Below are 25,369 nucleotides of genomic sequence, written 5' to 3'. Positions count from 1 at the left end.
CCTGCCAGAGGATCCTACCCCCCGACATTTCCGCCACTTCGACCTGGTCTCTCAGTTTACTATGGACGTACACTACATCAAAGGCATGGAGAACATCCCCACTGATTTCCTCTTGTGGATCAATGCCTTTTCAAGTATCATCGATTTATCCCACCTCGCCGTTCTACAAGCTTCAGATGAGGACACTCAGGTTGTGCTCACGGACCCGCAGTCTTCGCTCGTGTTTACCAAGGCTAAGTTCCCTGGCATTTTGGATGAAGTGTGGTGTGACTCTTCTATGGGCATTCTGCAGCCTTTGCTCCCGCCCACACCGTGCCGACAGGTTTTCGAAGCCTTGCATAATCTTGCCCACCCCAGCGTCCGACCTACCACTTGCCTCATCACTGAGCATTTTGTGTGGAAAGATAGGAAATGGGATTGTCAAACATGGGCACGCAGCTGCATTTCCTGTCAATGAAACAAAGTAGGACGTCACACCTCTCCACCACTTGGCAAGTTTGACATCCCTAAGGGACATTTCCGTCTTGTACATATCGACCTTATCGGTCCCCTGCCTCCGTCTGAGGGCCACAGATATATCCTGTCCACAATAGACCGAATGTCTCGTTGGGTGGAAGACGTCCCCTTACCCAACATCACAGCAGAAACTGTGGCCAAAGGATTCGTTTCTTCTTGGATCACTAGGTTCGGCTGTCCGTCCACCATCACAACCAAACAGGGCCTACATTCTACATTTAAACCAGATTTACATGGGATGATTTCCGAATTCGTTTTTTGTGAGAACCCAGTTTTACCTGGGGAACTAATTCTTCCCCAAGATCCCAGGGATTTCCCCTCCTTCCCAGACTTTATCAGAAGGATGCGTGCACTCTTTAGAAACATCCGGATACACCCACCTGTAAGCCATTCCCCACCTGACACTTACATGCCAATGGCACGCAGCTCTTGCTCACATGTCATGCTCAGGAATGACTCTGTCAGACAACCCTTACAGCCCCCTTACCTTGGCTCCTTCAAAGTACTCCGGAGGGGTGAGACAATGTTAGACATTATGATAAAAGATCGCCCGCAAACAGTTTGTCTACACAGGCTCAATCCTGCCTTCATAGACTCCGAAACCCCTCTTCCGTCCCAGTTGGAATGCTCGAGCACATGTTCTTTTGATGAACCTGGTAACACGTCTGTCCAACCTATGTTTGGGTTTTCTCCATCCAACGATTCATCACCGCAATTGGCGGGTTCCTCAGGCATGTCATCATCATCCTCATTCACAGGTTTTGAAGACATTTCAGGTACTAGAGATGCGGACACCCCATCCTTCATTTTGTGCTGCAATGTATCACCTGACCGTATTGACAATGTGTTGATTATGGTGTTAGATAATCAATTGTTTGTACTGTTCATCAACAGCACAGACCCAACCCTCACCGAGGGACTCAACGTCAAGATAGTGCACAGTTTGTCCCTCCCACAAGAGTGCGACCCATCATGTGTTTGAGCTTTCATTTCTTTGGACAGCTCAGTATGCATTTGGGGAAGGCATGCTCACACGCTGCCTCCTCTCCCATACCGCTACTCCCGAGTTGGCTGATGCATCGTTCCCCCCCCCCCCCCCCGCCCCCGCCCTGCTGGTTTTCGGATAATGAGTTGGACCGGCGGCTGCCCGCCGCACCTTCGCGCGCCAACCTGATGGAGATGGAGCTTCAGGTTGTGCGCCTGCCACCTTGCACCACTCATGCTGATGCTAACACCCATATGACCCCATCTCAGGTCTCATAGGGCGTACTCCATACTGCTGGGGGGGGGGGGGGGGGGGCTGTGTGGTGCCAATAGATGACAGTGCCCACACAAATTCAATCTTTGGAATATTAACTGCTCTGAGGAGCAGCCATGTTAGTTCATTCTGCATTTGTACTTCATGCAGTGTTCATGTGTATCTGTCTTTATGGTAAAATATATGTATGTATAGAAAACTTGGGAACTGTTTATTATGTATATTATGATCCATATCCAGAATCCCATACGGGCAATGGAAAAAGTTAAAACCATTCCAGCACTAGCCTATCCAGATTTCAGCAAACCCTTCATTCACTCAGCAGGTGCATCAGTTTTGCTGGTTCTATTTTGTCTCAAGAGATTGATGGTCATGAACACCCAATATCATTTGCTTACTGACAATTTAAGAAAGCAGAATGTGACTACACTATCACAGAAAAGGTGGTTTGTACTTGGGAATTTGATGTAGTACATAACAGTTGTTTCTTGAAAAGAGAATTTATAGTTATTACAGACTATGCTGCACTAAAATGGTTATTAAGCTTAAAGGACCCAAGTTCCAGATTAACGAGGTGGGCACTAATACTGGGCAAGTTCCAGCTTAAGGTTATTCATCGACCTGGTAAATAACTTGTTAATTTTGAAACAATGGGCCAAAATGCTTATGTTTGTGTTATAATGTCACTAGGAAGAGATAAAAGCAACCCAAGAGGAGTATCTATGTTGCAAAATATGGAAAAATGATCAATATTGTGTCAAAATAGATGGAATAGTGTACAAAGTCACTAGTAAAGAAAACCACCTAGTTATTTCAGGAAGCATGAGAGAATAAATCATGACAGAATAACATGATTATTTATTTTCTGGCCACTGTCATAAGAAAGCACGAAAATGGTGGCCAAGTCATAAAGCTGACAATTTTTAGTTCATTTCACAATGTTATTTATGTAACAGGTGGAATAATTTGGGACAAACTAAGGCACCATTATAAGAATTGATGGAGACTAGTGAACCATTCAAAAGAGTAGGACTGAATGTTGTTGGATTGTTACCTAAGACTAAAGACAGGAATAAATATATATTGACCACGTTGGATCATTTATCCACGTATCTTCTCTTTATACTAAAACCTGATCAGAGAGCTTAGGCCATGGCTAAAGCTTTTGTTAAAGTGTGGATTCTAACATTTGGATCAGCATTAAGCATAATCAGTGATTAATGAATTAATTTTTTGAGTGAATTGCTTAAAAGTGTGTTGGAATGCCCTATCCCAACAATGTTAAATTTAGTGACTTGGCTTTACTGTATTTCAGGAACCACTGTAGCCATTGACATGAAACTTTTACAGGACATTAAACTGTATGTTCTGAATCTACTAAACTACAATAATTGCATTTCAGCCACTGCTTTCGAAAATACAATTTTTTAATTACACAGTTAAAAATTTGTGTACTTATTTTGTACATTATCCTAAATAATTTTAATTATACATAACATTATGTTCTTCTTTTAGTACAGTAGACTCAGGATATCTATGTTACTACTCCCTGAAAATTTAAATACTCTGCTCATAGTAGTTTCTGAGATTTAGGGAAAAAATGCAACAGAAAATGTAAATTTTCAGGAACAGCTTCTAAGTTTCAAAAGACTGTAACTCGCTTAATATATGCTTATTTTTTATTTTTTATTTTTAGTCACTCGGAAGCACCCTGCACCATACTGTACATCATTCTCTTGATCTTTTTCCAAGTTTTTTTCTTATTTTCTTCTTTCTGGGCTCCTTAGTGGCCAACTATGCTGCATACTCTGCTTTATCATTGCGAAACTTGTCCATCCATTCACGTTCTCTGATGCAATTTGGTCTAGTATTAACTCCCATATGCTGTAGCACTTTCACCCTATCAATGTTGCCATCATTAAAAGCATCACTGGCCCCACACTTACTGTCTTCATTCCAACAAAAACTTTTTTTGGTAAGCGAGTCCATATAAGATCATTGAACGATTCATTGGGATTTTGAGTCTGACCATGCAGACACTTCTTCAGTAATTCACGATTTGCCAGGTCTCTGTAAATAGGTTTTATGATATCCATGACAGCTGCTGGGATGGACTGTATATGGCTGTATGAGCTGTTTGATTGAGTACTGGACATTGTGGTAATTGCACCATGAATTAGGTCCAGGAGGGCAAAGGTGGTGTAATGGTTTTTCATCAGTTGACAGACTGTGGAAGAAGGCAGCCCATACTGCCTGCTTAATTTTCAACAAATCCTCAGTATTATTTCTAATGGCCATCCCATAATACTGCTGTAGTTCATCAATCATTTTGTCTGTCAGGCTGCCTCTTATGATTTTACAATCAGAAAGTTTCTTGTCTCTCAAACTTTGTTTCAACTTCTCAACCTGTTCTGGACATGACCAACACATTCCAGTTTTGTGATAATCTTCTCACCATAAGGCTGAGCGGCCACTACACTGTTATATGCTTTTGAGTCTCCATCACCAAGAACTTAGTGCACCACACTCCCCTTTCATTCACAGAACAACTAAAAACTTCAACAGCTGCTGAGGCCTCCATACCACCACTTGTTCCTTCATAATTTCTGTCACAGATATGCCCTTCTTCATTCCCTGATTTACACTTACAACAATGTCTGGTTAAAATTTGGAAATCTATTAACTTTCCAGTAACCACACTGGTCACTGTAGCAACAGAATTCTTATAACTGTAGCCGCACTTCTGCCAAGTGCCATCAAAAGCTACTGGTATGCCAGTCATACCATCATTTATTTCAACAGCTTCATTTGCAGCACCCTTCATTGACTCACATGCAACAGATTCCACAGCAGCTCCAACAAATCGAGCATACTTGTCGATTTTGCAAGGTGTGTGTGGCATATTCATCATGGCACACATTGTTTCTGCTGCAATGTGTCCTTTACCAATAGCTCTCAATCCATAAAAACACCTAACATTTACATCAAAATAATTATCTTTACACTTATCGGAATTCCAAAATGAATGAGTAACAATTTATGTTAAGTTTCCTGGCTAGTCCATTTGATAACTCACTGTCTTCGTGTAAACTAACTGGCCCTCCACATATTTTACAACACATACATTCACCTAACACCTTTGTTAGGATGAGTATATCTATCAGAATAGAACCTAACCTACCACTTACATCACTTTTGTTTCGAAAAAACTGCTTATCACAACGTTTTATTTTAATCTTCGAAGCACTAATGGGTGTTTCTCTAGATACTGACGAGTTGGCCGGGTCTAGTGAAGCAAGGGATACAACCCATAGGCTTTGACCAAAGACGTCAGAATTGGCCAGAGAGCATTTATTACACAGATCAAAGAGCTGACGAGACTGTTCAGAAACAAAGGAATATGAAAGACGAAAAATATAGTTGACATATATCAAGGCAAGAAGTATTTTCACGCTAAGGATATTGCATGTTTGTATCATATTATTTCTGTGAAAAAGTGAAGGGGAAGAAATGGATGGAAATATTAGTAGCATAGAATACCTCACGTCACATATATATGGGTTGTATCTTGAACCTCATTCAAACTGTATTAGTTAACTGCAGTATGGGATACAAGTTTAGCGTACGTCGATTTCTTCATTTTCGTTAGCATTAATATACTGTTGTTCAGTTGAACTATATGGGTCAACTGAAGCATGGGATACAAATTTTACATGTGTTGTTTCTTTCACCTCTGCTACTGCTAAGTCTGTTCTTACATAGATACTAGTACTACCGATGGCAGAAGGAGCTACGTACATAATATTTGTATCCCATACTTTGGTTGACCATATATATGTACACTGATAACTAAAATGTTGAAATGGACGTACATTACATTTGCAACCTGTACTTCAGTTGAACTACATGAAGAGGCAATAAGACAACACATATACAATTTGCATCCCATACTTCCCTATGGCGTACAGTTTTTATTTTTATTATTTTTTTCGCCCCACCTTTGATGCTAATAGTATCAACTGGAAGTTATAGTTTTGATCACAGCAGTGACAACAGTATCTCATTCTTTAGTTGAGCTTCATAGCTATACACAACATTTGTATCCTGCTCTCCAGTTGACGTGCATAGGTAAATCTCATCAATGTTACATATGTTGCTCTTTTCGAATAGGTAGTGTCAGTGTAAAGGTCAAGTGAAGGATGGGATACAAATTTTAGTTGTGTTGGATGTTTCACCTTTAATATTGCTAGTACATATTTGAAAAACTTGTACTGATACTAGTGCTGGGAAACAAAAGAAGAACGACATCTGCGAAATTTCTATTACATACTGGAGTACACAAAAACATACGTAATGATGTAATACAACAATGAAATACGTCAAATAGTCAAATGCAGTGAAAGAAAAAAAATGGAAAACTGAACTTACCACATGGGAACTTCTTAAAAGAACCAAAGCTTGCCTAGAAAGACATCAACAAAAATCACATAAACACATCAAAACATTTAAATGGGCAATATGTTTGGGGAATACTACGCCTTCATGAATACTTGTCTAAGTGACGTTGAAGTGTGGAAATCCGGCATTTCCCCTTCCCTACAAGAGATTTCACAGCTGACCAATAACCCTCTATGCTATTTGTACAAGCCCCTGTGGATAATGATCTGAACTCAATATTGTGATTAACTACAAGATGCTGATAACCCCTTTCCCCTAAATCCCTATATGAAGAAAAATCATCTGAAATTACAATGGAACCCTCTGCAACGTGATCTTCAATTAAGCTGGCGAAAACTTCCTTTCTTCCATTGGGTACTACTTTAAACACTACATTGTCACCCAAAACCATAGCCCCCCAAACCCATAAACCCACTGGAGGTTCCCCCTGTTGTACTTCCTTTTGCCAAAATGCGACTCGTCAATTTCGATCATAACACCTGGCCCCCTTTATTTCATGTTTTCCCCACTAACTTCCCTACAAAAAAAAGTACCAACCACAACTGTACACTTATTCACACAACATTCACGGACACACAGCCACACAGGATACCTCAAACACCAACAGTACATCACTTTCATAATGTCTCGCAAGGTGAGCTTAGATTTTTCGAACCAAGTCCCTCGTCTAATGGACCGCCACAATCAATCTTTGCTGCAGCGCTGTATGAATAAGTCATGAGTATAGCGATGAGATACACTTGTGAGGCACATATGTTCACTGCACTCACGACATCAAACATACTCGGCAATTGTAAAAAAAAAATTGTGGCCAACATGTCTGTGCCTATAGCCTCTCTCAAATCATCCAGGGTTATCAGAACAGATAAATCCATATCTACAAACGAAAATGAGATACTAAATATTGTCCTAAAATAAGAAACTAATAGTCCAAATTACCTAAATATCACTAAGAATGAAATTAAGTACCGAATGAATTGCAAACAACCAATTATTTAAATACATGCACATGAAGAATATTTTGAACAATAAGTAGCTATCTCTTTTAAAATCACATTCAATTATTTTCATGTACAATGATAGTGCTTATCCAGAACACAGAATTGTTTTATTATCTATGGCTGAAAGTGAAGACATTATTATCTATGAGTAATGTGTGATGTCATTGGTCAAAGCCGACTGGTTGTATCCCCTGCTTCACTAGACCCAGTTTGCCTGTATTTCATTGTCTGTAACTTCACATGCCACATGTTCAACACAGTGTCTCTCTTTATTCGAAAACCTATAACCATGAAACCCATGTTTCTTAAAAACACTTCGTTTTGGCATCATACTTTTCTTTTTGACAGATTTACCAATCTATTCGTCACCTTTCCTTGGGACAACATTAGCACTTTGACATACGAGGCGTGTTTATACTATGAAATGATACGATACTGTTTTTGACAGTGCTACCAATACAAACACGTAATTTAACCTTAGCAATCCACAGCCTTCTATATAAAAAATTACCGATTTTGTTAGATCTTGAAGTAATACACGTAAAATTTTCAACATTTTCAACCAGTGTATTTTATATTTAAAAAATTAACTAAAATACTTCCCATAGTTTATATATATATATATATATATATATATATATATATATATATATATATATATATATATATATATCATTTTATTTGGAAAATTGCAAATTTTATGATGAGATAAAAATCGGAAACGTGAAGAAAAAAAAAAATAATAATTAAAAAAATAAATAAATAAATTCCGTTCTAACTCCCCTCAAACCGGCTCATAATCTGACACAAATAACACATATAAGAACTACACCAGCACATCTTGAAGGAAATGGGCACACTGAGCATGTCCACAGGACAATCAACGCCACTACAAAAGCAGCATGCATGATAACTGGGATGTTCATCTCTGATATATCTGTAAGTGCCTACAACACAAAAATGAACACAGTGACTGGACTAAATCCATACAAATGTGTATGGAATGAGGATTAATGCAGCTTTGGACATTGCCCATTTGACCACTGGAACTGGCAATTAACGTGTGAGAGAATTAGCATGCAAGCAAATAAAGTGAACTGCAAGCAGTCCGCAAAATAATGGAGATGCTTAAGAGACCCTCACAATGTATTCTTGGAAATACAGCAGCCCATTTTGTTACATGCCCATTGGATCGCACCAGAACTGTTGCATAAGACCAAAGTTATTTAGAAGAGATGCTTCAGGACAGAGTCATATGTCATTCAAACAGCCCTTGGTCCTCCCCACTCCATCTAGTAAGCAGGAAAGATGTTTAATGGCATCTTTTAATGATTATTGGGAATGAACACCTGAACAATCCCAGATAGATGCCCACTACAAAAAAATCCAGGATTTCACCAGTGCTCTGGCAAGTGCAACAATTCTTAGTATGTCAAATTCCTGAAAAGAATATAATCAGATTCCAATGGCAACCAATGTCATACCTAAAATTGTAGTGATAATGGCATTTCGACTGTTTGAGTTTTTGGTTATGTCTTTCAGGCTGCAAAAAGTGGCCCGGATGTGACAATGTTCTTTGGATGGGGTTCTAAGGAGCTTTCCATTTTGCTTCCCTTACCTCAATGAAATACTAGTGTTTTCTAAAAATGCCCACTTAAGATCAAAGTGACAGAGGTTGACTGACAAAGGAACTCTACTCAATATTAACAGTTACATTCCTGTGGTAACCTACATCAGCTACAAAGTGTCAGCACATGGCATGACACCCTTACCTGGAAAGTTAGATAATTACTCACCCTTCTGTAGTCATACTATTATCAACAGCTGAGGTGTATCCTTGGCATCATTAATTTTTATCATCGCCACCTCCCAGGAACTGCCATATCACAAACGCCTTTCACAAACCCACTGGCAGGCCACAACACAAGAGACAAGTGCCTCCTCTGGTGTACATCTCCAAGTTTCTTTCCCCAAAAACTGCAGCCCAGCTAAACACATTGGAGTGCTTATGATAGGGAGCTTTAATCAATCTATAAGAACATCCAGTATTTCTGCTCACCATTTAAACTGACCACAAACCCACTGTGTCAGCAGTCCAAAAGAGCAATGACAAGTGCTCTGAATATGTCTGCCAATTTACAATGGACATTCGCCATATTCATGGTGCCAATAACATCACAGCCGACTACTCTTCTCATATCAGCAACCTAACATTTATTGTGAACTACAATGACCCTACCACTGGTCAGTCTTCCGATCAACAACTTCAACTGTTATCGAATGATTACTCCAGTGGCCTATGCCTCCAACTGTTGGATGTACCTGGTGGAATGGTAAGTACAAAATGCAATGCATCTAGAAATTACATTATGTCTTTGTTTCAACAGACAGGTTTTGAACCATCCAAAACCCAGAGCAGACACCATAGTCAAACAAATGATTGATTAATTCATGTGGGCTTCAATCATGAAAGAAGCATGGACCTGGGATCATGCATGCACACAGTGCCAATACAGCAAGATTGGGCATCACGTGCACACAAATGTGAGACACTGTCTGGCATCAACGGCAAGATTAAGGCACATGTGCATTGACTTAATTGGCACTCTTGCCCCATCTCAAGGCTGTAGATATATATCATGGTGGTGGACTGATGCACATAGTGGACAGAGGCTTTTACAAACAAAGGCATATCTGCTGAGATGACTGCTAGGATGTTCATCAAGACCTAGTTGGCACATTTTGGCTGTCCTCTCCAGATCGCTGCAGACCAAGGTTGACGGTTATATTCCAAACTTCTCGATGAACAGTAAAAATTGTGCAGTTTTCATACAATAAGCTACCACATGTCAAGCAATGGCCTGGCTGACTGGTGGACTGATGCACATAGTGGACAGAGGCTTTTGCAAACAAGGGTATATCTGCTGAGATGACTGCTAGGATGTTCATCAAGACCTAGTTGGCACATTTTGGCTGTCCTCTCCAGATCGCTGCAGACCAAGGTTGACGATTATATTCCAAACTTCTCGATGAACAGTCAAAATTGTGCAGTTTTCATACAATAAACTACCACCTGTCAAGCAATGGCCTGGTTGAGAGATGACACTGCACTTTAAAGGCCATCCTAGTGTATCACAACAATGCTTGGGCTCATGTGTTGCGTCTGGTTATGCTAGGTCCATGAACAGCCTTGAAAACAGACTCAGTTCCTTGTCAACAGATATGGTCAATGGCAAACATCTGTGGATCACAGCAGACTTATTCACCCCCTCACCACTGCCAGATGAGTCACAGCTTTACAGTCTGGTGGACAAACTATGGGATCATGTAGTGTCAACACATTGTCCTCCTGTATCGTGTCATGAATCTCATCCAGTTTTCATGCATAAGGTGCCAGCAGACTACTCTCACATTGGCTGCCTGGCTAGCTGCACAGTCTAATGCACAGCTTCTTGAGCGGGAAGGCGTGCTGGTCCCCGGCGCCAATCTACACGGTGGATTAGTCTCAAGGCCCAGTGTGCTGGCCAGCCTGCGGATGGCTTTTAAGGCGGTTTTCCAACTACCTCAGTGAATGTGGGCTGGTTCTCCTTATTCCGCCACAGTTACATTGTGTCAGTGACTGCTGGGCAAACACTATTTCCATGTATGCGTACACCATAATTATTCTCTCATGCCAACATTTGGGGTTACTCTCTTCTGGTATAAGACGTTCTGTGGGAGGCCCACTGGGGACAAAACCACACAATAACCGTGGGTTCAGTGTGGGGCGGCGGTGAGGTGGGCGGACTAATGTGGCCTTCTGGACACCTGGTTGAAAATGACTTACAAGTTCATGGTGCCCTCCATCAACAATGCTGGAATCCAATATAGTGTTGGCCCACCCTTAACCTTGATGATAGCTTCCACTCTCACAGGCATACGTTCAATCAGGTGCTGGAAGGTTTCTTGGGGAATGACAGCCCATTCTTGATGGAGTGCTGCACTGGGGAGAGGTATCAATGTTGGTCAGTGAGACCTGGCATGAAGTCAGTGTTCCAAAACATCCCAAAGGTGTTCTATAAGATTCAGGTCAGGAGTCTGTGTGGGCCAGACCATTACAGGGATGTTATTGTCATGTAACCACACAACCACAGGCCATACATTATGAACAGGTGCTCAATCGTGTTGAAAGATGCAGTCGCCATCCCCGAATTGCTCTTCAAGAATGGGAAGCAAGAAGGTGCTTAAAACATCAATGTAGGCCTGTGCTGTGATAGTGCCATGCAAAACAACAAGGGTTGCAAGCCCCCTCCATGAAAAACATGACCACACCATAACACCACCGCCTCTGAATTTTATTGTTAACACTACACATGCTAGCAGATGACGTTCACGGGGCATTCGCCATACCCACACCCTGCCATTGGATTGCCACATTGTGTACCATGATTCATAACTCCACACAACATTTCACCACTGTTCAATTGTCCACTGTTTACGCTCCTTACACCAAGCCAGGCATCATTTGGCACTCACCGGCATGATGTGTGGCTTATGAGCAGCCCCTCAACCATAAAATCCAAGTTTTCTCACCTCCTGCCTACCTGTCATAGTATTTGCAGTGGATCCTGGTGCAGTTTGGAATTCCTGTGCTGTGGTCTGGATAGATGTCTATCTATTACACATTACAACCCTCTTCAACTGTCAGCAGTCTCTGTCAGTCAACAGATGAGGTCGGCCTGTACATTTTTGTGCTGTATTTGTCCCTTCACATTTCTACTTCACTATCACATCGGAAACAGTGGACCTAGGGATGTTTAGGAGTGTGGAAATCTCACTTGCAGATGTACGAAACATGTGACACCCATCACCTGACCACATTCGAAGTCCATGAGTTCCGCAGAGCACCCCATTCTGCTCTTTAATTATGTCTAGTGACTACTGAAGTCCCTGATATAGAGTACCTGGCAATAGGTGGCAGCACAATGCACCTAATATGAAAAACATATGTTTTTGGAGGTGTCTGGATACTTTTGATCACATAGTGTACATATATACTCTCACATCATGCTTCACATGGATATTGTCCATTTGCCTCTATAACCTTCCTACTCCACACCCTTACCAGTTCTACGGTGAGAGAACACATGATGGATATTGTCCAAAACAGCAACTGCACAAAAGTTGCCATTGAGCGGGTTAAGTCCACGTGGATTTTACTGCCAACTTCAGATGATGCCATGCCAACACCAGGAGAGCCACTAGCTCTGACTCCTTCCACCCTGTCTCCTGCTGATGGCACACCTTCCAACCTCCACTCCCCAGAATCAGCTGTGTCACTACTGCTGTTACATGTCCATTGTGCCCAGCAGTTCACATATAAGCTGCCTGCATGGTCCAGTTCAAATTCTCATTTATCCCTGTTGCTCAGCACTTTAGGAATGGGAGGGGGGGAGGGGTAATAGGGAATGACATAATCAACTTTGGCACTAGGGAGCTCCGAACTGTAGCATGTCATGTGGAGGGTTGTAACGTAGCTATGGTCAGTGTACCACCAACAAAGTGAAGCATTCTACAGTGAGGTGTCAACTACAAGTTTGTTGCCAGAGTGATGAAGATGATAAATAAATATGTTGACATGAGGAATAAAGATGCAAAATGTTAGTAAGATTTGTTTTACTTAAGAAGCTTTAAGAGTTTTCACCTAAAAATATGGAGGCATCATTTTTTTAGCATGACCTTGTAAACTGCAGATGGCAGCAAAGTTAAAGATAAATTTCATGCTTATCTCATCATACTGAAGCAGATGGCTATATTTGAAACAAAATACATGGAAAGAAAATTCATGTGAAAGTGATAAAGGAAAATTAAAACCCACTAAAAATACAGTATTAAGAGAGTAAAAGATGACCATCTTTAATCAATCTTTGTAAATAAATGATAATGTCACTCTACAGTTCCTAAGAACAGATTTCACACAAAAAAACAACATAAATAACTAAGAAGGTAGAAAGTAATAACAGTACAATATCTATGTTTCAAACTAATATAAACTAAAAGCATAAATATTTACGTTAAAACCTGCAAAAATGATATTTCATAGAAAAATATCTTTCTTTTTTTAAAATAAACACACAACAAACTGTTCATCAGATGTTCAGCCCAAATTGATAGAAACAAATGCAATCCTGTTTTTGTCTCCTGTAGTGTAACCATCTAACTGCTGCTTTATAAGAAAAAGTTAACATGCAATTGTAGCTTTAGGTCCCAGAATATGTAGCAACCTCTAACAATAAAAGATAAAAATGGAACTTATCATCCAGCCACTAGTAAAGCAATCCCTTCAAGCTACAGTTTGAAAACAGTATATTTGTGAATATAACATGTGGGATACTAGCAAAGGAAAGCACTGAACACTTTAATATTGCAAACCAATGGTAATGTATTCTTCTATTATTTGACAGCAGTTAAAAGTTCATATTTAAGAATGAAAACCATTAAACTTAATCTTCCAGTAATCTCTCAACTTGCAAGACCATCATTACGTGAATCACTTGATGATGAAGTTGCTAAGCTAATGCCAGAAGAATATTCATACCAGTAGATTAATATTTACTATTTTTATACTCACAAAAATATGTTGAGTATTCTCAATATTCTCATTCATTTAAAAAGAACACTCATTTGATAGAAAAGTACACTGAACATCATGAAGTTGTCTTTGACACTTTAACAGATACATTTATGAAATATAGCAAGATGTATAAATTTCAATAAATATGTAAACAATTTTTTTCAACATTAGAAGATAACATGGATAAATTTCATTGACATAAGAAAACAGATCAATCATATAGTTAAGCAACACAGTTTTCCAAAAGTATATTATTAGATAGATATTTTACTCTTCATGGAATATCATTCTTCTGGCAGATTTTAGTTTATATAAACCTATGTCTATCAAAGCTAATTTTAATTTTTCTGGAGCAAAGTGTTACACTGTATATTATACAAAACTGAGATGTGGATGGATTATACACAACATCAGGAATGCAATTTTCCATAACCAGTGTAGGTTTTAAGGCACACCATCCCATTTTACATATTCCTACGCAATTTTTAAAGAAACCATCACTCCTGAATTTCATGGCAATTTATAAAGAGAGTAGCACTGTTTGTCTTCAAGCTCGAGAATACCTAAACAATTTATCAGCCAAATGCAAAATTAGTGACATTGTCAGAGATTAAGTAGATGGAGTTACCAAGGCAGTTGTTTTCCATCATATTGTATGAAACAACCATTGTGTGACTTATCAAGTTTGAGAAGAGTTTCCACAATACTTCCTACACTCTGTTCCACAGTTAAGGGAGCATTTGTACCTCCCATATCTGTTTTGACCCAACCAGGATGCATACTCACTACAAGAATGTTATCTGCAGCTAGATCAAAACACAGTGAACGTGTGATTGCATTTAGAGCAGCCTGTAAAAGAAGATATTATGATGATTTGTGAGCTATTTTATGTAACTATCATTAAACATTAATTATTCTAAATTCATGTAGTATAGTATTGAGGAAAATAATGCTCTTTCTGCTCCAATTCCAATCTGTGAATATCATGAATAAATTTTTAGAGATATGATGATTGATTCATTAAGGAATAACTGCAAATACATTAATCTACCAGTGAATAATATGTGATGAGTGCTTTGTACTGACAAATGTCCAAGTGTATATTTACCACGTTAATATAATCATTTTCTGAATTTCAAGAACCGAAGGTGATAAAAAGAACTCTTAACAAACACTCAAGAGCAACAAGCAAATAGTGCACAGAGCATATGTGTTTCCTGTTGGAGCTGCTCCAAGGAATTACTATACAGATTAAGGTATAGGGTGACAATTATTGCACTACATGAAAAAATATGTAAATTAATTACAAACTATGGTGTACACACATTTTATTGCCGGCCGAAGTGGCCGTGCGGTTAAAGGCGCTGCAGTCTGGAACCGCAAGACCGCTACGGTCGCAGGTTCGAATCCTGCCTCGGGCATGGATGTTTGTGATGTCCTTAGGTTAGTTAGGTTTAACTAGTTCTAAGTTCTAGGGGACTAATGACCTCAGCAGTTGAGTCCCATAGTGCTCAGAGCCATTTGAACCATTTTGAACACATTTTATTCAACATGTAAATGTCACTAAAGATATTTATATTTAGATTATGAAATGTTCGATATGCCTGTCTTCATTGGCGATGATGTGGCGCAGGCGAATAGCAAATTTCTGCATGACCCATTGAAGAGTTGGGAAATCAATGCTGTTGAAGACCTCCTGAATGGCTGTTTTCAGCTCAGCAATGGTTTTGGGGTTATTGCTGTACATCTTGTCTTTAATATAGCCCCACAAAAAAGAGTTGCATGTGTTTAGATCTGGAGAATATGACGACCAATCGAGGCCCATGCCAGAGGCCTCTGGTGACCCCAGACCAGAATGCGATCCCCAAAGTGCTGCTCCAAGATATCAAACACTTTTCTGCTTCAATGACGATGAGCTCCATCTTGCATGAACCACATCTTGTCAAAATCAGGGTCACTTTGGATAAAGGGGATGAAATCATGTTCCAAAATCTTCGCATATTGTTCGGTAGTCACCGTGCCATCAAGGAATATTGCACTGATTATTCTGTGACTGGACATTGCACAGCACACAGTCACCCATTGAATGTGAAGAGACTTCTCTATCATGAAATGAAGTTTCTCAGTCCCTTAAATGTGTTGATTTTGCTTATTGATGAACCCATCCAAATGAAAAGGCAGATTGAACGTCCTGATGCAAACAGTTCAGAAGATACGATGATTTTATTTCATGTAGTTCAATAATTGTCACCTTGTATATATGACACTGATTAACACAAAATTTCCTAGATTCCAAATTTCTTCTGAATACTTTGCAGGACTAGCACACCTGGAATAAATTATATCATGAAGACATGGTTTATCCACAGCCTATGGGATTGTTTCCAGAATGAATTTCCTCTCTGCAGTGCACATTCCACAGCAGGGCAAAAATTCATTCTGAGGGCAAGCCCTGCCATCGCAATGTCATTTTTTCCAGGAGCACTGATCCTGTAAGCTATACTCAAGAACTTCAGTGAAGTTTTGGAGGGAGGAGATGAGACACTGGCAGAAGTAAAATTGTGAGGGCAGATTATGAGTTGTGCTTGGGCATCTCAGTCAGCAAAGCACTTGCCCGCTAAAGGTGAAGGTCCCACAATCAAGTCTCAGTCCAGCATATACACTCCTGGAAATTGAAATAAGAACACCGTGAATTCATTGTCCCAGGAAGGGGAAACTTTATTGACACATTCCTGGGGTCAGATACATCACATGATCACACTGACAGAACCACAGGCACATAGACACAGGCAACAGAGCATGCACAATGTTGGCACTAGTACAGTGTATATCCACCTTTCGCAGCAATGCAGGCTGCTATTCTCCCATGGAGACGATCGTAGAGATGCTGGATGTAGTCCTGTGGAATGGCTTGCCATGCCATTTCCACCTGGCGCCTCAGTTGGACCAGCGTTCGTGCTGGACGTGCAGACCGCGTGAGACGACGCTTCATCCAGTCCCAAACATGCTCAATGGGGGACAGATCCGGAGATCTCGCTGGCCAGGGTAGTTGACTTACACCTTCTAGAGCACGTTGGGTGGCACGGGATACATGCGGACGTGCATTGTCCTGTTGGAACAGCAAGTTCCCTTGCCGGTCTAGGAATGGTAGAACGATGGGTTCGATGACGGCTTGGATGTACCGTGCACTATTCAGTGTCCCCTCGACGATCACCAGTGGTGTACGGCCAGTGTAGGAGATCGCTCCCCATACCATGATGCCGGGTGTTGGCCCTGTGTGCCTCGGTCGTATGCAGTCCTGATTGTGGCGCTCACCTGCACGGCACCAAACACGCATACGACCATCATTGGCACCAAGGCAGAAGCGACTCTCATCGCTGAAGACGACACGTCTCCATTCGTCCCTCCATTCACGCCTGTCGCGACACCACTGGAGGCGGGCTGCACGATGTTGGGGCGTGAGCGGAAGACGGCCTAGTGGTGTGCGGGACCGTAGCCCAGCTTCATGGAGACGGTTGCGAATGGTCCTCGCCGATACCCCAGGAGCAACAGTGTCCCTAATTTGCTGGGAAGTGGCGGTGCGGTCCCCTACAGCACTGCGTAGGATCCTACGGTCTTGGCGTGCATCTGTGCGTCGCTGCGGTCCGGTCCCAGGTCGACGGGCACGTGCACCTTCCGCCGACCACTGGCGACAACATCGATGTACTGTGGAGACCTCACGCCCCACGTGTTGAGCAATTCGGCGGTACGTCCACCCGGCCTCCCGCATGCCTACTATACGCCCTCGCTCAAAGTCCGTCAACTGCACATACGGTTCACGTCCACGCTGTCGCGGCATGCTACCAGTGTTAAAGACTGCGATGGAGCTCCGTATGCCACGGCAAACTGGCTGACACTGACGGCGGCGGTGCACAAATGCTGCGCAGCTAGCGCCATTCGACGGCCAACACCGCGGTTCCTGGTGTGTCCGCTGTGCCGTGCGTGTGATCATTGCTTGTACAGCCCTCTCGCAGTGTCCGGAGCAAGTATGGTGGGTCTGACACACCGGTGTCAATGTGTTCTTTTTTCCATTTCCAGGAGTGTAGATTATGCTTCATGTAAACAATTGCTTTTACTATTTTATTTTTACTTTATCAAGATATGCTCTACTTTTATTTCTTCTTCCCTCTTTCCCAATCTTTATCCATTAAAGAATAAAGCCTTAAAAGTATAGCAACCTTTATTATTTTAACTGAGAACGCAAAATAGGCTATAATGATATGTGTAAAGAAACCTGAGGGACATTATCCAACTGACCTGATAAATAAATATCTATAAATGACATATGTATCAACTACACATGATTGAACTGAATTAATGTGGTATCATACCTTACTAGATCTGTAGGGATAAAATCCTCCTTGTTTATTATCTGCAATGGAGCCAAGGACAGAACTCATGTTAATAACTGCTGCCTTCTTTACACCAAATGTTTCAGCTGAGTTTTTTTGTGCAGCTTGTTTGAGCAGAGGTAACAAGGCCTGAAAAAATGGAACATATCTCACAATATGTGCCTACTACTGTTCATAACACACGGTGCTAAAGATACAAAGCACATTTACAGCATTATTGGATATGGGTGAAGCATATAACATTTTAGACTGTGTATTGGGTACTACAATACTGAAGCAAGTCATGTACCAGATACTAATATGCTATTTGCCATGTATAGGGTACTTCAATAGAAATTTACATGGTCAAATGTTAACATATAAAACCCATAAACTAAGAAATAAGCATTGAGATATTATCTTTGGCATCTACATTTATATAATTTTCTGTTTACATTCTCATAATTTAATAAAGAAAAGAAACATTTCTGATGAGATGTAATTACAACCATGTTTGTGACAGGCAAATAGCTAAAGACATTTTGAGAAATAACTTAGTAGTGACTGTTCCTTGATTTATTTTAATAATAATCACATCCTGTATAAGAAACTGAACAGCCAACTGTTATGGAATCAGTTCACAACCTAACAAAACATTCAGCTTTACAAGTTACAAATTTGTAAAAGGTCACTACATTTTGATAATTTATAGCTCACTCAATTTAAAATTCTGTAACACTGAAACAATGTACAAAACTGGAAAAATCATTCTCAGTATTTATAAAAACCAAAACAAGTGCCAAAATCAGTTTCCTTGCACTGTTAAAAATGGAAATGATAAACAATATTTAATAGTATAGTAGTAGTAGTAGTAGTAGTAGTAGCTTTATTCATCTGTAAATCTCATTTTACAAGGATATAGGACATGTCAAAGTATTTACAAGTTTAGACCAATTTAAAATAAGCTAATTCATATACACATACATTTATAGACTTCTAGTTAGAAACAATCATTAGATTTACTCCAGGTATAAATTACTTTTTTTTACAAATAACTTAGTAAATAATGTAATGCCACACTGTTCACTCATATCTCACTATCAGTCACTGCACACACTATACACACATTGTTTCATGGCACTTCACTCACTACACATACAAACACACACACCCGGATGATCTCTGGGTCATTTTCTGTACCACAACTTCCCATTTGCTATCCTGAAAAACTGAGTCATCATCCCTCTATAATGAGTGAGATGTTAAGCTCAGAAAGTGGAAGAGGTGTTAGTATTGTGCAATGCACAGCTTAAGCGTAAGTTTTTCGAGAAAAGGAAAAAAGAAGGAAGAAAACATAGTGTTAAGGTGTTATGTGAAAAGTTGTATGTTTTATAATCATTATTATTATTATTTATTTGTATAACATTTTTACCACACCCCTTCTCTGTTTTGTCTAAGTAAACCTTCAATGTATAAAATGTATTGCATAACAGGTACTTTTTAGCTCCCTTTTTAAATAAGTGCATTTTTGCAATTTCTTTTATCTCTTTAGGTAATTTATTGTACTGTTTTATTCTTTTGTAGAAAATGCTGTTTTGAGTTTTATGTTTATTTTTTTTTCTTGGCAAATCTAAGTTGAGTCTAGCTCTTGTTCCATGGCCATGGACAGCACTGTTTGTGCAGTAATTACCAATGTTAATTTTGATGTGGACAACTGACTGGTAAATGTATTCACATGGAGCAGTTTAAATCCCCAGTGTTTTGAACGGATCTTTACAATGACCTCAACTACCATTTTTGGTTATGATTCTTATGGCTCTTTTCTGGAGTTTGAAAATTGTGTCCACATTTTGTGCATTTGTTCCCCAAAAAAGAAAGCCATAGCTAAGAACTGAGTGTACATATTAATAGTATGTAACTAAAAGACACTGCATGTTACACACTGATGACAGGATTCTAAGGGCATAACATGCTGATGACATTCTGTTTGCTAGTACCTTTGTGTGTTCACACCACTTCAACTGAGAATCAATATTCATTCCCAGAAATTTTGCATTTGTTACACAGTCTATAGAAGTGTTGTCTACATTTAATTTAACATTGTCATTTCGCTCTTCAAACTGAAATTAATGGAATTATTTTTCTTTATGTTCAGTGTCACTTTATTGCTTATTGACCAATCATAAACTTTCTTGAGAGCTTCATTTGCTTTCTCTGCAAGGAGTTCTCTGTTTCCTCAGTGACTATAATATTGCTGTCATCAGCAAAGAGAACTTTTTCACCACGAGTGACAGTACTGGGAAAGTCATTGATGTATACCAGGAATAGTATTGGTCCTAATATGCTACCTTGCGGAACCCCTAATATTAATGTATTTTGGTTCTCGTAAGTGTTTAGACCTATTTGAAGTTTGTGTTATCTCTACTCTTTGTACCCTATCTGCTAGGTATGACTGAAACAGTCATTACCTACCCCTCTTATTCCTAATGCTTCTAATGTATTTAATAGAATCTTATACAGTTGTTGATCATTATGAAGAGGTAAAAAATATTATATCCAGAATTTCAACTTCTGTGTTGTATTTAAGATAAATCTGAATATTTACTAGTGATCTACATAAAGAGATAAAAATGTAACAGTTCTATTGACCTTGGAGCAGATGCATCACGTTCAGCTCTAAGAGTCAGGAAAGGCACAAGCTGATGTGATGTACTAGGAGACAGACATGTCATGTAAATGCTCCTCATGCATCGATATTGCATGATGTTAGCACTTGCATTTTTACAGCTGAGATAACTATGTGAAGCTACAAGCTAGTATCACTTATGAAGATTACTGAAACTTATGACTGACTTTTTATTTACAGCAAATAAAATCCATTAGGCCTGTTCATGGAACACTAAGCCTGTGAGCCTGAAGATGTTAATCACACAGTTTGACTTCATCAAGAACAAAGATAAGTAATGTGCCTACTCACTTACAAGTAAAGAAACAGAGTTGGTGGTATGTAACTTACACATGGGAGCATATACTGATTCCAGCCGAGATTTTAAGCAGCCACTCACAATCAGTTTATTAATGTATATAGCTGTGTTTTCTGAAATAATATTGCAGAGCTTTGGAATAATGTGAAATTCATAAAACTTTTTGTTTTTCATAAGCACTCGGCACATTTATCTGAGAACATAAATTTCAAATATCTATTGTTGACTGACTCTTGCAAATATATGAGAATGCAGACTTTCTCAGTGAATTTTACTATTTCAGTCTTCTTAGGTTCTCAGCTGAGTAAAGGCAGCATTCTGCAGCAACATTTCAACAAGTTTCCTACTTGTCATCTTCAGGCCTGAATAAATGTTGCTACAGAATGGCACCTTGACTCAGTCAATAACCTGTGAACACCTCATCACTGTTGTTAACATTTTACTTGACAAATACCGAATAAATACAAAATAAAACCATTTCATAATACTAATAAACTTATACAGTGTCTGTCATGGAGGTGTTACATTTTAGAGTCTGCCATAACTCAAGTGGTGGGGGGAATACTGCATGAGCAGTGGTTGATATACATTCATTATTAGTTGCTATTTCATTAGCCATGGAACCTTGGTCAGTTGAACAATGCATCTTTGTTTACAACACGTTTTTTGCAGCTGACCCCTCAGAAGTGCAGACACAGCAAATATTTCACAGTCAGTTCAATGCTTATTGACATGGTACTGTCCCATCTCACCCAACAATAATAAAGTGGTTCAACAATGTCAGATTTAGAGGAACGATGAGAACTAGAACAGCTCAGGGAGGTTTTCAGACAGTTAGAACAGCAGAAAACATTAAGAAAGTTCAATAAGTTGTGAAGGCCAGCCCTCGGTATTCAGCAGTATGACAACCCTGCACTTTGTACATCTCAAACAGGTCAGTTTGCAGAATTTTGCACCTTGATTTCCGCTTTCATCCTTTTAAAATCATGATGGTTCATCAGCCGAAGCACAATGACTATGTATGGAGGCATATGCTTGCAGAAAGAATGCTGGAAACATTGGAAAATGGAAGTATTCTGATAATGAGTGATGAGGCTCATTTTCACTTATCAGGCACTGTGAATAAGCAAAACTGCCAATAATTGTTGGAAAATACCCCTGAACCTGCACAAGAGCCCCCTACATAGTAATAAAGTATGTGAGTGGTGTGGACTAGCCTGATTTGGCATCACTGGACCCTACTTTTACTGAGAAAATGGATGCAATGTGGCTGTCAACTCACAGCATCACCTCACAGTGTTGCAAGTACTTTTTATGCCAGAACTGAGAAGATATCAGATTGATCGTGACAATGTTTGGTTTCAATAGTATGGGACTACTCCCCATATTCAAGACCATTCATGGCTTTTATAAAGGAACATTTTCCACGTCACCTAATTTCTTTGCACAGTATGTGGAGTGGCCTCCTCGATCACCAGATCTTTCTCCGTTATTTCTCATGAGGCTACCTGAAAACTCAGATTTAAATTATAAAACTCTTTCAGAAGTCATTACTTGAGAAATTCCCCTTGCTGTGCTGTGGGAAATTTTTCCATTCACCTGCGACAATACCTGGACAAGAATGGCTGCCACTTGGATTATGCCGATTTTCATACCTGAATTGCAATGCATTCTTCTTTGTGCTTCATGTTTATTAAATGACACTGTATTTGTAATCTTTGAGAAAGATAAAAAGTTGAAATCTATTAAACAAATAAATGTGTTAGAATGTTTTGAAAATTGTAACATCTCCCTGCCAGACCCTGTACTACCGGTTACCTCGGCAATCATTCAAAACACAGCATATGTCTGCATGGGCATTTTTTACTTCACATGACCAGTGTTGTCATGTTCTGGAACACAGACATTTCATCCTAGGACACAATGTAAAAAAAAAATTCTTAGCATGCATTATTTTTTTTCTGCACAATAGTTCAACAGCTGGAAAGGGTACAGAATACAGTTTCTTCTTCTATACAGGCTGGTAGTGTATAGAAACTCATTCCCAAAATTCAGTTACCCTTACTCAATATGTAATGCAATGTTTTTATCATATCTTAGCTAATTTCTCATATGTCTGTATAGCAGTCAATATCTTATTACCTAGCATGAAAGGTAAAATACTTAAAATACACCTTCATTCATTTATTTATCATGTTCTACATGTCCTATCAGGGATGTGAGTAGTCATCAATAAGGGTAATGGGTCATAGTCTACATGTCAGTGACTCAGCGTAGTAAATAAATTCTCAAACTTCATCAAAGCATCTAATGAGAACTTATTCAAAACAAACTGTTGTGACTCGCCGATCATTTAAAGTGCCGCCGCGCAATTACGCACGTCCTCTACGTGCGGCACTGTCTGCCTGCCAGCCATGCAGCAGCGGCGCCACCTAAGCGGCCAGCCGAGCAGCGGCCGCTAGACTGAGACTCAGTGCTTATCTGAACGCTAACGTGTTCACATGTCAACTTACTCTGTGACATATAAGTGTTGTTGTGTCGTTCTAAATATACTTGTTAAACTAGAAGTTCTAACAATTGGCGACGAGGATGGGATTTTTCCTTTTCACCGTTGACTCACAGGGTTCCATGGCTACTGTCGAGCAACTCTTGCAAAATCTCCTTGAACAGCAAACGCTTCTAACGGCGGCGATTCGCGATTTCGTCGCGGCGTCAAATGCGGGCCGTTTCTCGTCATTGGCTGTACCGCCTTTTCCTCCTTATGACGAGACGGCAGAAGACTGGTCGGATTATGAAAAACGTCTTCGACAGCACTTCTTGGCATTTTATGTCTCGGACGAACAAGCATGTAAGTCTCTGTTCCTTTCCTGGATTTCGCCTCAACTGTATCGGTTGTTGTCGCAATTGGCCCCTTTGAAGGATCCTGCGTCTTTGTCATTTGCTGAAATGTGTTCCCTTCTGTCGGTCTATTTTCAAAAGCAAACGCATGTGGTAGCCTCTCGTGTTGCCTTTTATCGTTGTCACAAACAACCCAATCAATCCTATCGCGCTTGGGCTGCTGAACTTCACGACCTCAGTCGAAAGTGTCACTTTGTTACTGATGTTCACAAAGAATCCTATGCCGATTCCATGGTACGGGATGCTATTATCCGGTCGGCGCCCGACAAAGAAGTTCGGCAACGTGCCCTTCAGTTGGCGAATCCGACTTTAGATGAAGTTCTCTCCATTGCGCAGTCTTTTGAAATTTCTCGCGCCGCTGGGGCACAAATAGAAGCGTGGGGTGACGTCGGGGAAATACAACCTCTGTGCGCTGTTGACGACGCACGCGGCGCGTCCCCGCCGGCCGACGTGGCCGCAGTGCGCTCCCACGCGCAGCCTCGGCCAAGCCGTAAACAAACCCCTAAGAAACTGCAGCAAAATCCCCGGCAACTTCTTTCATGTCCAAGGTGTTTTACGAAACATTCACGCGAGGATTGCCCACAACGTTGGGCTGTGTGTCACACCTGCAAAAAGAAAGGTCATGTGTCTTCCGTTTGCAAGTCCGACCGTATACATGATGTTCAGGAACATGACGCTGATTCTGATTCTGTGTTGTCTGTCAATTGCACTTCTTCCCTTACCGGGAAGTTATTCCTCACTGTCCAAATCCTTGGTCGAGATGTTCGCATGCAAGTGGATACCGGTTCTGCCGCCACTATAATTAATTCTCAGACGTATCTTCAGCTGGGTTCTCCACTCCTGTCCCCTGTCACTCGGCAATTACGGACATACAATAAACAGAAGATTTCTCTCTTGGGACAGTTTAATGCGGAGGTATCTTACAAATCCGTCGTTCGCACTGTTCCCATATTTGTGGTCGACCGGGGCAATGCAGAAAATCTTTTTGGTTTCGATGCCTTCCGCGTTTTTGGGTTCTCCATAGATGACTCTGTCAATATTGTCTCTGACGCTATTCCCTATGCTCAACTGGATTCTTTGTCGACGACCTTTTCGTCCATTTTTTCTCCTGGGTTAGGCCGTGCACACGACTTTGAAGCTCATATCACGCTCAAACCCACTGCTCGGCCTAAGTTTTTTCGGGCTCGGCCCATTCCTGTGGCCCTTCGTGATCGGGTCAAACAGGAGTTGGATCGTCTCACTACTTCAGGGGTCTTGCTTCCTGTCACTTC

At 40.4% G+C, this 25,369-nt stretch overlaps 1 protein-coding gene across 2 annotated transcripts in view; it reads right to left on the bottom strand.

The window, feature by feature from the left end:
• Positions 1-13,163: 13,163 nt before the first annotated feature.
• Positions 13,164-25,369, bottom strand: part of LOC126250884 (C-factor-like) — a 78,385-nt gene continuing 66,179 nt past the window's right edge. For both annotated transcript variants that reach the window (XM_049951595.1, XM_049951596.1), the window contains exons 4-5: positions 18,217-18,366; positions 13,164-14,695 (exon numbers count right to left, since the gene is read on the bottom strand). In XM_049951595.1, the coding sequence (XP_049807552.1) occupies positions 14,471-14,695; positions 18,217-18,366 (375 nt within the window). In that variant the 3' untranslated portion in view covers positions 13,164-14,470. The remainder of the gene's footprint in view (positions 14,696-18,216; positions 18,367-25,369) is intronic.

This window comes from Schistocerca nitens, chromosome 1 (assembly GCF_023898315.1).
Source record: "Schistocerca nitens isolate TAMUIC-IGC-003100 chromosome 1, iqSchNite1.1, whole genome shotgun sequence".
Lineage (NCBI taxonomy): Eukaryota > Metazoa > Arthropoda > Insecta > Orthoptera > Acrididae > Schistocerca > Schistocerca nitens.
The sequence above is the reverse complement of the archived record's forward strand: the minus strand, read 5'-3'. Positions and strand labels throughout refer to the sequence as shown.